Source organism: Olea europaea, chromosome 7, assembly GCF_002742605.1.
Source record: "Olea europaea var. sylvestris chromosome 7, O_europaea_v1, whole genome shotgun sequence".
Classification (NCBI taxonomy): domain Eukaryota; kingdom Viridiplantae; phylum Streptophyta; class Magnoliopsida; order Lamiales; family Oleaceae; genus Olea; species Olea europaea.
In genome coordinates this window covers 7,332,198-7,345,377 of record NC_036243.1, presented here as the reverse complement: position 1 = coordinate 7,345,377, position 13,180 = coordinate 7,332,198, and the positions used below count along the sequence as shown (strand labels likewise).

General features: G+C 35.3%; 1 protein-coding gene across 1 annotated transcript; it reads right to left on the bottom strand.

Annotated features, from left to right (window-relative positions):
- Nucleotides 1-7,445: 7,445 nt before the first annotated feature.
- Nucleotides 7,446-9,613, bottom strand: LOC111396841 (polygalacturonase QRT3-like). The gene is made up of 2 exons (XM_023023382.1): nucleotides 9,119-9,613; nucleotides 7,446-8,594 (listed from the first exon to the last, which is right to left on the bottom strand). The coding sequence occupies exons 1-2, from the start codon at nucleotides 9,554-9,556 to the stop codon at nucleotides 7,581-7,583; spliced, it is 1,452 nt and encodes a 483-aa protein (XP_022879150.1). The 5' UTR covers nucleotides 9,557-9,613; the 3' UTR covers nucleotides 7,446-7,580.
- Nucleotides 9,614-13,180: the final 3,567 nt, after the last annotated feature.

Genomic DNA, 13,180 nt, shown 5'->3' with positions numbered 1-13,180 from the left:
CAGTCAATCTCAATGTGCTTCGTACGTTCATGGAAAATGAGATTGGACACAATCTGGATTGCAGCTTGATTATCGCATAATATGGTGGCTAGGGATGCGACCTTCATTTGGAAATCATTCAACAACCGATTTATCCACACAATTTCGCATGTCGTGGCAGCAATAGCTCGATACTCAGCTTCTGCTAAGGATTTTGATACTGTTGCCTGCCTTTTAGATTTCTAAGAAATCATAGAGTCGCCAATGAAAATGCAAAATCCAGTGGTTGATTTCCTTGTATCAATGCAAGATCCCTAGTCAGCATCTGAAAAGCTTGTAATTTTAGAGGTGAATTGGATCCTGCATGTGCAGAAAAAAGAATGCCCTGACCTGGACCGTGTTTCAAATATCGAAGCAAGTGATGCACTGACTTAAGTGAGGCATCCTAGGTTGAGATAGAAATTGGCTCAGCTTGTGGACAACCTATGTGATGTCTGGCCGGGAAATGGTCAGGTAAAGTAACCAGCCAATCAACCATTTGTATTGAGAAGTATCAGGCAAGAGGTTCGCTTCATGTAAACTCAGATGGGATTTTGGATCTATAGGAGTATTAGTTGGTTTACAATCTAAATAACTAGTGTCCTCAAGCAACTGTAAGGTGTAATGCCTTTGAGATACTACAATGCCAGACTTGGAATGAGCAATCTCAATGCTTAGAAAATATTTCAGATTCCCTAAGTCTTTCAATTTGAATTGAGAATGCAAGAAGGTTTTTAAAGCATCAATGACATGTAGATTACGACCTATGATGACAATGTCATCTACATATACCAATAAAGCAACAAACTGATCTCCTTGCCCCTTGATGAACAGCGAGTAATCTGCATTCGATTGAGTAAATCCAAAATTGATTAATGCATGAGAGAATTTAGAATTCCATTGGCATGAGGCCTGCTTGAGTCTATAAATGGACTTGTGAAGTTTACACACTAACTTCTCCCCCTGTCTGGCAATTTTAGATGTCTAATAACCCATTAGCAGATCCATAGAGACTTCCTCGAATAGGTCTCCATTTAAAAAGGCGTTATTAACATCCAATTGCACTAGGTTCCATCTATTGTAGGCTGCAAGTGCCAGCAAGAGTTTAACAGTTACAATTTTAGCCACCGGAGAGAAGGTATCAAAGTAATGCAATCCTTCTTGTTGAGTATAACCCTTTGCATCTAAACGAGCTTTATGTCTTTCGATGGATCCATCTGAGTTATAATTCACTTTATAAACCTAGTGACATCCAACTGAGTGTTTCCCTTTCGGCAATGTAACCACAGACCATGTATTATTTTGTTCCATAGTATCCAATTCAAGCTTCATGGCTGCACGCCACTCTAGATTTTTCACAGCCTCGTGGTAAAATTGTGGTTCATGTTGAGATGAAATATTGAGAACCAAGTTTTTGTAAGAAGAAGACAACCTGTGATATGATAAAAAATGACTAATGTGATATGGTAAATGAGAGAAGGATTGAGGATTTTGTGCAATTAAATTGCAATGAAAATCTCTTTAAGTATGCAGGAGGTCTGACAATTCTTTGAGATATTTGAACATCCACATTGTGCGGTTCGGATGTAGGTTGGTTGATTGCATTATCATTATCCTGAGAGGGCGGTTCAATTGGTGGTGATAGCTCACCATGATTTCCATCAATAGCTATAATAGAATGTTCTTGATGAGAGGGTAAGGATACAACTGGTAAAACCAAATCAGGAAATGGATCCACCAATTGATTAGTCTCTGTCACATGTGAAATGGGAAGATATTATCATAAAAAATGACATCACGTGAAGAGAAAACCTACTTAGAAACAACATTGTACAATTTGTATCCTTTCATCCTAGAAGGATAGCCTAAAAATACACACGTTTTGGCCCTTTGATGAAATTTGTCCCTGTGAGCTGCTAAGGTGGAAGCAAAAACTAAGCATCCAAAAACTCGTAGCATGGAATAATCCACATCCATTTTATAGAGAATCTCATATGGTGTCTTGCCATGTAGAATTGGAGATGGTGTTCGATTGATCAAGAAGGTGGCAACCAACACACATTTTGGACCAGAGATGTATAGGGACCCTTGATTGAAAATATAAAGCTCTTGCGACATCTAACAAATGTTGGTGTTTACGTTCAACTACTGAATTTTGTTGGGGACATTCAACACAACTAAATTGATGCAAGACTCCTTTCATAGCAAAAAAATCTTTAAATGCCAATTCAGGTGCATTGTCTGATCTAAAAACCTTTATTTTGGCATGAAATTGGGTTTCAATCATGCTGAAAAATTGAGGAATTACAACAGTAGCATCTGACTTTTGCTTTAACAAGAATAACCAAGTAAATATTGAGCAATCATCCACTATTGTTAAAAAGAATCTGTGTCCAGTGTAAGATGGGATTTGATATGGCCCCCAAATATCATAATGTACAAGATCAAAAAGATTCTATGAAAAATAAGTGTTGGAATCAAAAGATAATCTTATTTGCCTTGCCAATGGACAAACATAACAAGGAGAACGTTTATTTTCGAGACATTACAAGAAATTTTGTCCCTCAAGCATTCTAATCTTTTAAACGATAAATGCCCTAATCTGTTGTGCTAGATTTGAACAGATACATTGCTTACAAGGTTGTTAGAAAAATGATCGTTACTAGAAATTGAACTGAGATTTTTGGCATCTAGGATATATAAGTCCTGCTTCCTACTACCCCTGCCAATCGTTTTCTTGGTGTTGATCTCCTGGATGACGAAATGATCATGAAAGACGTTAACAGTGAGATGAGATCCAAACGTTAGGGCACTGACAGATAGTAGATTAAACTTGAATTGAGGGACAAACATAACATCACAAAGAATAAGATCAGAATTCAATCTGATATCACCACATAGTCCAACTGGATATTTGAGTATTATTTGGCAAGGTGACAGTAGAGTTATCCAAAATTCTCACAGAAATGAAGGCAGAAGCAATTGAGCATACATGCCTTGTTGCACCAGAGTCCATTATCCATATGTCTTTGGATAAGAACTTAGGATTTACTAAAATCGAATAACATATACCTGCAGCATAAGAGATGACATTACTGTTATGGTCAAGAGTTGTGGTGACTGAGCTCGAAGCCAGATGAGAAGACTACATAGACATCAGCTGCTGGTATTCATTTGGATTGAGGTTTTGCACGAAGTCTCCAACCCCAGTATGTTGATCGTTTTGACCATTGTCAAGCTTGGGAGCCTGTATGTTTGTAGAGACTTGATTAATCTGATTGTTTTTGGAAAAGTGTTGAGGCCTTTCCCTTGATTTAGGCTTATAACCCGATGGATAACCATGCAACTTACGACATGTATCAACCGTGTGCCCATAAAAATTACAATGTGTGCAATAAGATTTCTCTCTTCGTTTAATGTTGCTGAATCTTGCATTTCTGTTATATGTATATTGAGAACTGATTCCTTTTCCAGTGTTAGCCTTTAAAGCAAATGCTACATCTCCATTTGGGTCATTGCCAGATGTCACTTGAGTACCAATCTTCCTTTGATTTTCTTCTTGTGAAATTAACGCAAAAACCTTGTTGATTTGAGGCAATGGATCCATGAGCAGAATCTGTCCTCTAATTTGTGAATATGAGTCATTGAGACCCATTAGAAATGACATGGTGTACTCAATCCGGTAATATTTGTTCAATTCCTTCACACCATCTCACGTACATTTTTCACAATTACAAACCGCTCGATAATTGCTCAACTCCTCCCAAATGGTTTTGAGTTTAGTAAAATAAACATTCACAGTGTCTTGATCTTGGCTCAAAATCATTAGTTCTCTTCTCAACTGAAAAATTCTTGGCCCATTCTTTTGCTGTAACCTGTCTTTTAGATCATTCCATATCTCATATGTCGTTGTTGCGTATATCACACTTGTAGAAATTTCCTTCGAGACTGAATTTAAAATCCATGATATGACAATATTTTTGTTTCTGATCCACGCATTGAGTAACTCGGGATCTCCATCATCAGGCTCAGTTATAGATCCATTTATGAATCCAGTCTTGTTCTTCACGAACAATGCGATTGTCATAGCTCTACTCCAAGAGGCATAGTTATCTTCAGCGAGCTGTTGTGATGCTAAAACTAGTCCTGGACTATCGGAGTGATAGAGGAAATATGGGCTTGAAGGATCATCAATGGATGACTTACTTACTGATGACCTTGAGACTTCCTTTTGTTGTGATTCCATTTTTTATTTGAAATTCTGAAACGGATGAATGTGTAAAGAAAATGAAGATTGTGCAGAATTATGTATGCTCTGATACCATATTAAGAACAAGAAAATAGAATTGAACTGAACTTTATTCAATCAAGCAGAAACTGATTTACACCCGTCTGTATATATAGAGTACAGGTATGAGGAATCAGTAATGCTAGCTGGCTATCTTTAACTAACTAACCGTTGCAACTATTTAACTACATGTTATTATTTCAGGTGTGTTCAGTTCTAATATGCTTCATTGTAAATTTTTCTTTTTGGTTTATATTTTTTCAGTTTTTTTGCTTTTACTCTTTTGGGTTATTTTAAATGTGAAGGAAAAGAAGACATAATAGAAATATTGGACGGTAACCATTATTGGGGTCCATATCACCAATTTATGCAAGGTTGGGAATAGCAATGCTAAGAAATAAAGGTGTGGGTAATAAGTGCAAAAGGGTGTAAAGATTAGGAATTATGGCTGCAATTTACCCAATTTGTCCAACATTCCATCAAAATCTCCAAAGAGTAATGCTATTTAGCTATAGTAGTAGTTATAAGTACCGATCTATATGACACTAGTTCACTGAGTACAAATTGAATAGAAATTGCCAATGGTTCTGGCTGCACTAGAACTAGATAGCAATACTTGTAGTAATATGATTTAACTTGCACTTGTCTAATTTTGGATAATAAGTGAAGCCAATGAATCTAAAGCCATTCCTCTGAGATTACAGGTTTTTATTTTTATTTTTTTTTTACCCCTCAAGGGAGAATCAATTACATGATAAAGTTTTGCTCTTACCTCTTGACTTAGACTTGGTCTCATAAAAATGCAATTTCAATATAACTTAAATGATGAAAGAAATCTTTTGTACCTAAACTAGAATTAATGTCGGATTCAGGAGTGGGCAGATTCCTAAAACAAAGTTTTATCGAGTTACTTGGTGGATCAATTTCTGGTTACAATTTTCGAACGTTAATAAAGGTGTTATTTTCAAGTGCCTTTGGCGTACTTCGTAATGTATCTTTCAATTTGTAAAACCACTAAGCAATTAAGTTGCAATAGCGAGATAAAAAATGGCTACATGAGATAAATTGGATTATTTCGGTCTATATTTTTGGATCTTGGTACCATTTTGAAGAACTCGTAACTTTTATACTAAGCAAAGCATATACGATAATCGAAACTAAAAATTGTTAACTGGTGGACTTAAAATAACTAGTCAAAGATGACTACTAAAATGGATTAATAATTATGGCCCCGTTTGATCCACATTATTTGAAAAAAAAAAATACATTCCTAAACAGTGATTAAACATCATTTCAACCACACATTTTTCAATAAAATAATGTTACACGTAAATTTAAAACTTTTTCTTATTTTTTAACAACACATTTCTCATCATTACACTATTCAAAAATGTATTTTTATGAAAATAATATAGCTTAAACAAGGGCTATATCTCGTTCTTGCTAAGTTCATTGTCAACCTAAATAAAATTCAATTTGACATCAATTGGCACTTGTCTATCAAAGTCCTCTTTCAAAAAAAATTGCAAGTGTTACTCCCCGTATTAAGTTAGTCATTAGAAAGCAACACATGGAAACCTCACTGGCGACATCGGAAGAGTCGGCCCAAATAGATGAAAAGATGAAGCCCTTTACGGAGGCTACAAAAGCCGAAACCTTCATGTTCACAACCAGCCGAGACTCTGAGAGATGAGGTTGAAGTCCTAAGAGACGAAGAGACTGTCACATCTGTCAACCGAAAGCTCTGATAGATGAGAATGAAGTTCTAAGAGACGAAGAGGTTGCCACCTTTTCCGACCTGACAAATATCTTTATGAAAGATTAATTGGACGTCTACTTTATCTTGTGTCGGGGATATCAGTCTAGAAATGTAGGGCGGTTAACTCTTTGTCAATGTAATGAATGCATGTGTAAGAAGGATGTGATGTATAGAAGAAGGAGGTAAGCACGTGGTTCGGATCCAACGGTCACCACGTCTTCCCCAAACTCTATATATAACCTCTCCTTACAGAAAGAAAAGAGAGAGGTGCATGGAACAATAGAAACAACACATACAAAGAAAAAGAGGAGAGAACTCGGGAAAAAGAATAAGGAACGAGCATATTAATTTTTGGCACATTTTGGAGGAGAAATTAAATACAACTCCATAAGTTTCTTACCATTTGATTGTGTTCCTTTTTTGTTCTATTTTATCATTTACTCACAAAAGTTGTGATTGTGTTTGGGCAAGGTTAACATTGCCCGTCTGAAAAGCTTTTTGGTCACTTTGCCGACGCCCGAACTGTTTAGTCTCACGTCGAATGAGCATTTCTTGTGTCCATTCTACCGTCTGATCGAATCAATGATCTAAACTCACTAGAATTTGCCCATGTGAACGCGAGTGGGCCCGGCATCTATTGGCATCATTTTTTAGCGTTACCAGCAAGCTTCCCGACTGATTATTTTGATTCCACCCTTTAATAGAATTACTCTTATTATTTTACTCGTTTCATTATTTTCCTCGACTGATTCTCTTAAAAGCATAACAATAACAAATCAAGCATAAGTACCTTTTCGTCAATTGTGAAGACTTAGCTCCCAAAATAATAATAATAATAATGTGACTAAGCTAAAGAAATGTCATGTAATTCTGGAAAGCCTAATTTGTTGATAAGAATAAACTATCATTGGACATCATTTTCAAGTTGTTTGCACTCAGCTAATTTCGTATCTAGTTGGTGAGAATTACCAACTACGTACATATTTGCAACCGCGTGGATGATGACTATAAAAGTTAACTAACCACATTCTATTCACCTAATTAACAGCATGCAGCTATCAATACTAACCAACCAGTCATCCAATCCAAAGGGATAGCAACGAGGCAGGACGACCTTCCCGACCCATATTGCACTGACGATTTTAATGCCCCCGTCTTTGCTTACAGGAAGGTTATTTTTGTCCATGTTTCTCGTCTCGACCTGAAAGCAAAAGATTTAGCCTGTCTCGGCCCGAGAATACCCGACTAGCCCTTGCCATCCATACTCATTAATGTACCATTGCAATATGTTACAGTTGTAATTAGGATCGCATCTCAAATCAAAAGTTCAACTCAGTTCAACCACATAAAAATAGCAGTAGTCTAATTTACAAGGCGGGCAGATGAAAATATCTTTTGCATTAAATTGACTTTTATCTAATCTCCACCTTACACAGGAGACCGGAATTAATCAATGGGAAATAAAATCAATAATCTTTAAAAATCAATTAAGTATGCGAGTATAGTTAGTTAATTTCAGAAGGAATTTCCTTGATCCACCGTGACGAAAACGGTTGCTGAAACATCCTTGTCCGACTGAATCACGACTTGGTTACTCGATACATTTCTCAGGGCATGATTAGGAAATGAATTCCCCATCGCGATGAATGTGTATTGTACCCGTTTAATAAGGTTAGGAAATACAAGAATTGAATTCAAGTCCGCAATCCATGAGCTACCATTTCCTTGCACGCTTTGTCTTGCTACGGTCGACTTTAACTTCATTCCTTTCACATTGTTACGATCTATAACAACTTGATCAACCTCTTTGAATGCCCCATTACGTTGATCTAACTGAACAATATCGATCCCTTTATCAGATCCCGCAAACATATTGTCCACTATGTTTACTCCATTCATCACACCGTTTATAGATTTCAAAAGAATGTACGCATCGCCTAGGAAAAAGCTACTCGATATGTGGAGTTGGACTGGATCTTCAGCAACGATACCAGTGAAGTCTAGGTAGGAATTCACGATGCGGGTTTGTGTTAAGCCTGGCAATTTTAGATAGATACCAGTGCCGCCAAATCCGGTCGCTTTATTGTAACAATGTACCCCGGAAAGTGTGTTGGCTTGACCTGAAACCATGATTCCAATGGCGGCTGAAAAAATTACGACGTCTGTGACAGAATTGTCGTTGCCCATCAAGTTTATTGCCGTCCCCGAGAAGTTTCTTTCCCCTGGATCTCCTCCTGCCGTGATGTGTTGGCCAAGATACGAGCTTCGAATGTAAGTTTCATGACCACCTTGGACTAGGATACCATTTGTTGTAAAATGGGTGACATAGCAATTGTCGATGCTAGTTCTAAGAGAGTTCACAACTTGAATGCCTCCTCCCCTATAATTCGAGTCCAACAACAGGTCTCTTAGTGTTATAAACTCGTAGTTATATGCCGATGATGATCCATTGTTCGAGGAAGGTGATAAATCAATCAGATAGCCGTCGTCTGGGAAATTGTTCGATGCCTTTAATGTTCCTCCATGTATCTGTCAACAGATCAACATATTTAATCACGAACGATGAAAATGTATGGCTACATTAATTGTAGCAGTTGAATTTAGGTAAACATTATGCTATTTAAACAGAAAAATAAAGGTCAATATGTTTGATTTTGGGCTCAGTCAAAACTCAAAAGGCAAGCCTGACATTAATTTAACATTTGAAGACATATTTTCAGTAAATTGTTAAAACCAGTTACAATTTGGCAAGAATACTATCAAACTTATTTAGATTGTATAGTTATTAAAAAATCTTCTGATGATATAAATACCTTTTTTCCCTCTATGTTGCATGATAAAGACTGACAATAATATATAAAGATTTTCTCGTTGAAAATTTCACAACTAAACCTACTTTCGGCTGATGTCAATAAAAAAAATTAAATAAACGGAAAAAAAAATCCTAATTTCATAAATGCAAAATTGTGTACATGAAGCTTTCGCGCAAGAGGCTGAGACTCATCATTAAACGAAGAAATTTCACTTCTAATGACGATCACGAAAAGACTTACCACTAGATTACCTCTTCCGGCTACCGGAAATTGTAACGGACGGCTGATCAAGTAATTCCCACCTTGAAGATTAATCTCTGCGCCACCAAGATTAACTATTCCCTCGAACAAAAATCCATTGCTAGAACCATTAAGTGCATCTGATATTGCTCCAAGAAGTGATTCTGTACTATCTGATACCCCGGTCGGGTCTGCACCATATGATGTCACGTCGTATACCAATGGACTTGGTTTACCAGGTGCACCCGTAGGGGACGGAGAATTAGATAGTACTGAATTGCTTTGAATAAGTGAGGCTTGGAACCGTAATCGGTCTCGGTGGGGCGAAGAATTATGTCCATACACATGAATTGACATAAACATAATAATCACAACTAAGACTAGAGCTTTTCTTGTGGCTGTCATGTCTGTATCCATAGCAAGCACAGAACTTGTCATTGGTTGGTTGTGAAAGAGGAAAAGAGTTGTGTGTGTATATATATAGAGAAGGAAAACTAATGGTGAACATGGGAAAGAAGAGGGTGTAACTGAAAAGTAAAGGAAAATATATAACTAATAAAATCATACAAATAACACCCTAATTGTGACAAATGGGCTCTCTTTAGATGTCCATTTAAATAATTGTGGGTGTGAATACGTACATTAAAAAAACCAACTTTGTACTTTAAGGATCTAACAAGTTTAACGTTTTGTAAAAAGTATTTTTGGGTAATTAAGGTTTCTGAGTTTTACTTTTGTGGTTTATTCATAATTATCATTTTATATAGTCCTGGTGGCTATCAAATAGCTTCAAATTTAAGTTTACAATAATAGTGGTCGTTGAGATCAACCTGCCTGATTGGTAGAATGGAGTTTGGTTGAAAATATAATTATCGAGTTGAAAGTTAAGAATATTCATTTTTCATACGACTAGAGAATTCTTTTCCTTCTCATTACTTTACTCTTATTCAATTTTTCATTTGTGAAATATAGAAGAGGTGGTACATAGTCAGATAAAATTAATCAAGCTAATAGAATTAGATTTTACAGTAAGGCATCAATAATCTTCTTTGCGCGACCAAGACAATAAGGTCAATTTCAACTAAGTGAAACTATCCCTAACCCGTTAATTCTAATGCAATTCTCGCTCCGCCTAAACGATTTGGTGATAGATAGGAGTCGATATATAATTTTCTTATCAAAAACTCATTAATTTATTCACATATAAGTAAACTTTAAGTTAAGCCAAACATGCTGACTCACATTTATTTGACATAATAAATAGCAAAAAATGGTCCAAAGTAACAGGTTAACAGATGTCAAAACAGATGAGCAGATCATCAACTTTTCTTACCTTTTCTCCCTTCTATTTAATTTAATGTTTTCACTTTTTTTGTATTTATTTCATTCTTTCTTGTACCCAAAAGGGCCAAAACTGTACACGTCTTTATGATGAAACCAAGAATCAAAACTAATGCTGTCTTAACAGTCACGAGATACCTTGCATAGGTACTAATTTTTTGCTTGTAAGAAATATATACCAAGTTTTTGGTTAAAACTAGCAAGAGTTTTCGTGTTAGAAATTTTAGGGAATTAGAATTGCATTTGGAATTTGGATGAAAAGCTAGCATTCTTGAGCACATGTTTAATTCTTATTTTCGGATTTACAGACTACGGAAGTCCTCCTTATTAGTATTTTACGAATTAGTACGGGTGAACTTAAGAGAATAATCAAGAAAATTATTAGTAGTATTATATCATTATTTTAAGGGACTTATATGTTATGAGACAGGGTCGCATAATATTGTGCTAAGTAATCAACGATCTATTTTGAGACCTCTCGGCCGACCCGAAGTTATAGCTAACATGCCAAGCTGATGGAATGAAAAGAAGAAGATTTCATGGAGAAATGGGAAAGACGCTGAAAAATGTGATTTTTCAAAGTGTTCGTTTTTGTGGAAAACAACCTAATAAGCAAAACATAGGCTTTGATTTGACGTTCGACCTTTTTTAGCAAAACTCCAACGTTTAGGATTTTGAAAATGCGTTTTTCATTTTTTTGGAGTATTTTATTAATTTCAATTAGATTAGATTTTAATTTCGTTTGGAGTAGTTGTTATCCATATTTTAAAAATTGCTTTATGATAATTAGTTGAATTTGATCATAAAAACAGTCTTGAGAATTTTCTCTAAATTATTCTCTCTTTCTTTATATTCATGAATGAATCAAGAAGTTTGAATTTTTGTAAAATTTTGTTATTATCAATAAGCTTTCATTATGTCACAAGTCAATTATTGAAAATACTACTTATACACCGGAGTTGACACTCTTCTGTTTACATCAAAATGTCACAAGATCGTACACCAAAGTGTCAACCCCTTGTACTTATAGCATACAACATGATAATTGATAACGACCTGATACTTGACAAAGACAAGACAACTAATATGACATTTCACTTATATATGCTCAAGACATTGGTGGCCATACTCACTAACCGAGTTTCGTTCTGTTGAAAGAGCGCATATATGTCGATCAAGAAGTTTGATTAAATTTTGAGGTCAACAAATTAAAAAAAAATAAAAATTGTTCATGAGATTGCAATATTCATGTGGTTGGGTTGTTTCAACCTCCTCAATGAGGAAAAGCAAGCAAACTGAATCGGTCAAATGCCCTAAAGCTGGACACGTGTAATGTGACAGTAAATTGTCCTAAGATTTGATCAACTAAAGATGTGCCCCTATCAATGTTTATTTAAGTTTTATTTAGTATTTTCATAGGAGACTAGGGACATAGGTTACAGTTTTCTGTTAGGCTTTGATTTGGCTTCCTATCTGGACAATGCCATTGGTTGGCTTTTGTTGAATTCAATTATAAGTAAAATTGAGATATTGAAAGTTTGAGTGAATTACCCAAATGATTATTGAACTTTGTAAAAAAAAAATTTATGGAATTATAAAATTTTAAAAATTATTCAATTCATTACTGAACTTTACAAAAGGTTTCCACGACATTACCAAACTTTAAAAATCACCTCATTTATCATTGAATTTTATAAAATGTTTCCATGGAATCACTGAACTTTACAAAATTCTTTTGTAAAATTCAGTGATGAATTAGATGATTTTTAAAGTTTAGTGACATCGTAGAATTTTTTTGCAAAGTTCAGTTATGAATTTGATGATTTCTAAAGTTCAGTAATTACGTGAAATTTTTTTACAAAATACAGTGACCATTAATTCGCTCTTGAAAGTTTAGTCAATTTTTCTGACACATTCAATATTCAGTTGAGAAATAATCAATAGTTGATTTTAAACTTTTATTGTTTGAAAAATATCAAAGAATTTTTGCTTTCTAGAATTAAATCTCAATCGCCGTGCTTCACATTTAAACACAATGAGAATCAAGAATATTTTGCCTTATTAAACCTTAGTCATAAGTAGCATGTTTTTAATATTTTACACCATATGGAGACTACTAATTAAATGAACATGCCAAATCTCCCATATCGAAACTGTCGATTTGGATTCATGTGGATCAGTTGACATTTAATTTTGACCCGAATCAAATTGTCCTAAAATAGAGTGGTATAGGTTTCTATCATTTAACAATCGTTTAAAACTGAACTTTTATAGTATTTATAAATAAAAAAATAAAAAATAAAACACTTTAGAGGTTAATGCCACAAAAAATAAATAAATTTACCTATTTAACGTTAAGAATTTCAGCTGGATTTTGTGCTAAACAAATTTACAATACTTAATGTTGACACATAAAAATTCAGTCCAAATCGAACAATTCAAGGAGTGAAGCCCAATTAGAAGATCACCAAATCAAATAGCCCAAAGAACGAAGCCCAATCGAACAAATCAAGATGAAGGCCCAAATAAGGAGGCCCAAAAACGCGATAACGCCATCGCCCAAGTTTGCAAGTCGCCCAGAATTTGAGCGAATGGAGTGTCATACAGTCGCCCAGAGCTGTTACTCTATTCTCGCCCAAACCTTCAAATCGCCCAAGGTATTAACAAACATAACGCGTCGTGGTTATCAAGAAGTGCAGTTATCAAAGCAGCCCTATCACG

Coding starts and splice junctions, on each gene's coding strand:
- LOC111396841 (XM_023023382.1), bottom strand. CDS start 9,556: ATGACAAGTTCTGTGCTTGCTATGGATACAGACATGACAGCCACAAGA. Junction 8,595..9,118: donor CCGGAAGAGGTAATCTAGTG/GTAAGTCTTTTC, acceptor ATCTGTTGACAG/ATACATGGAGGAACATTAAA.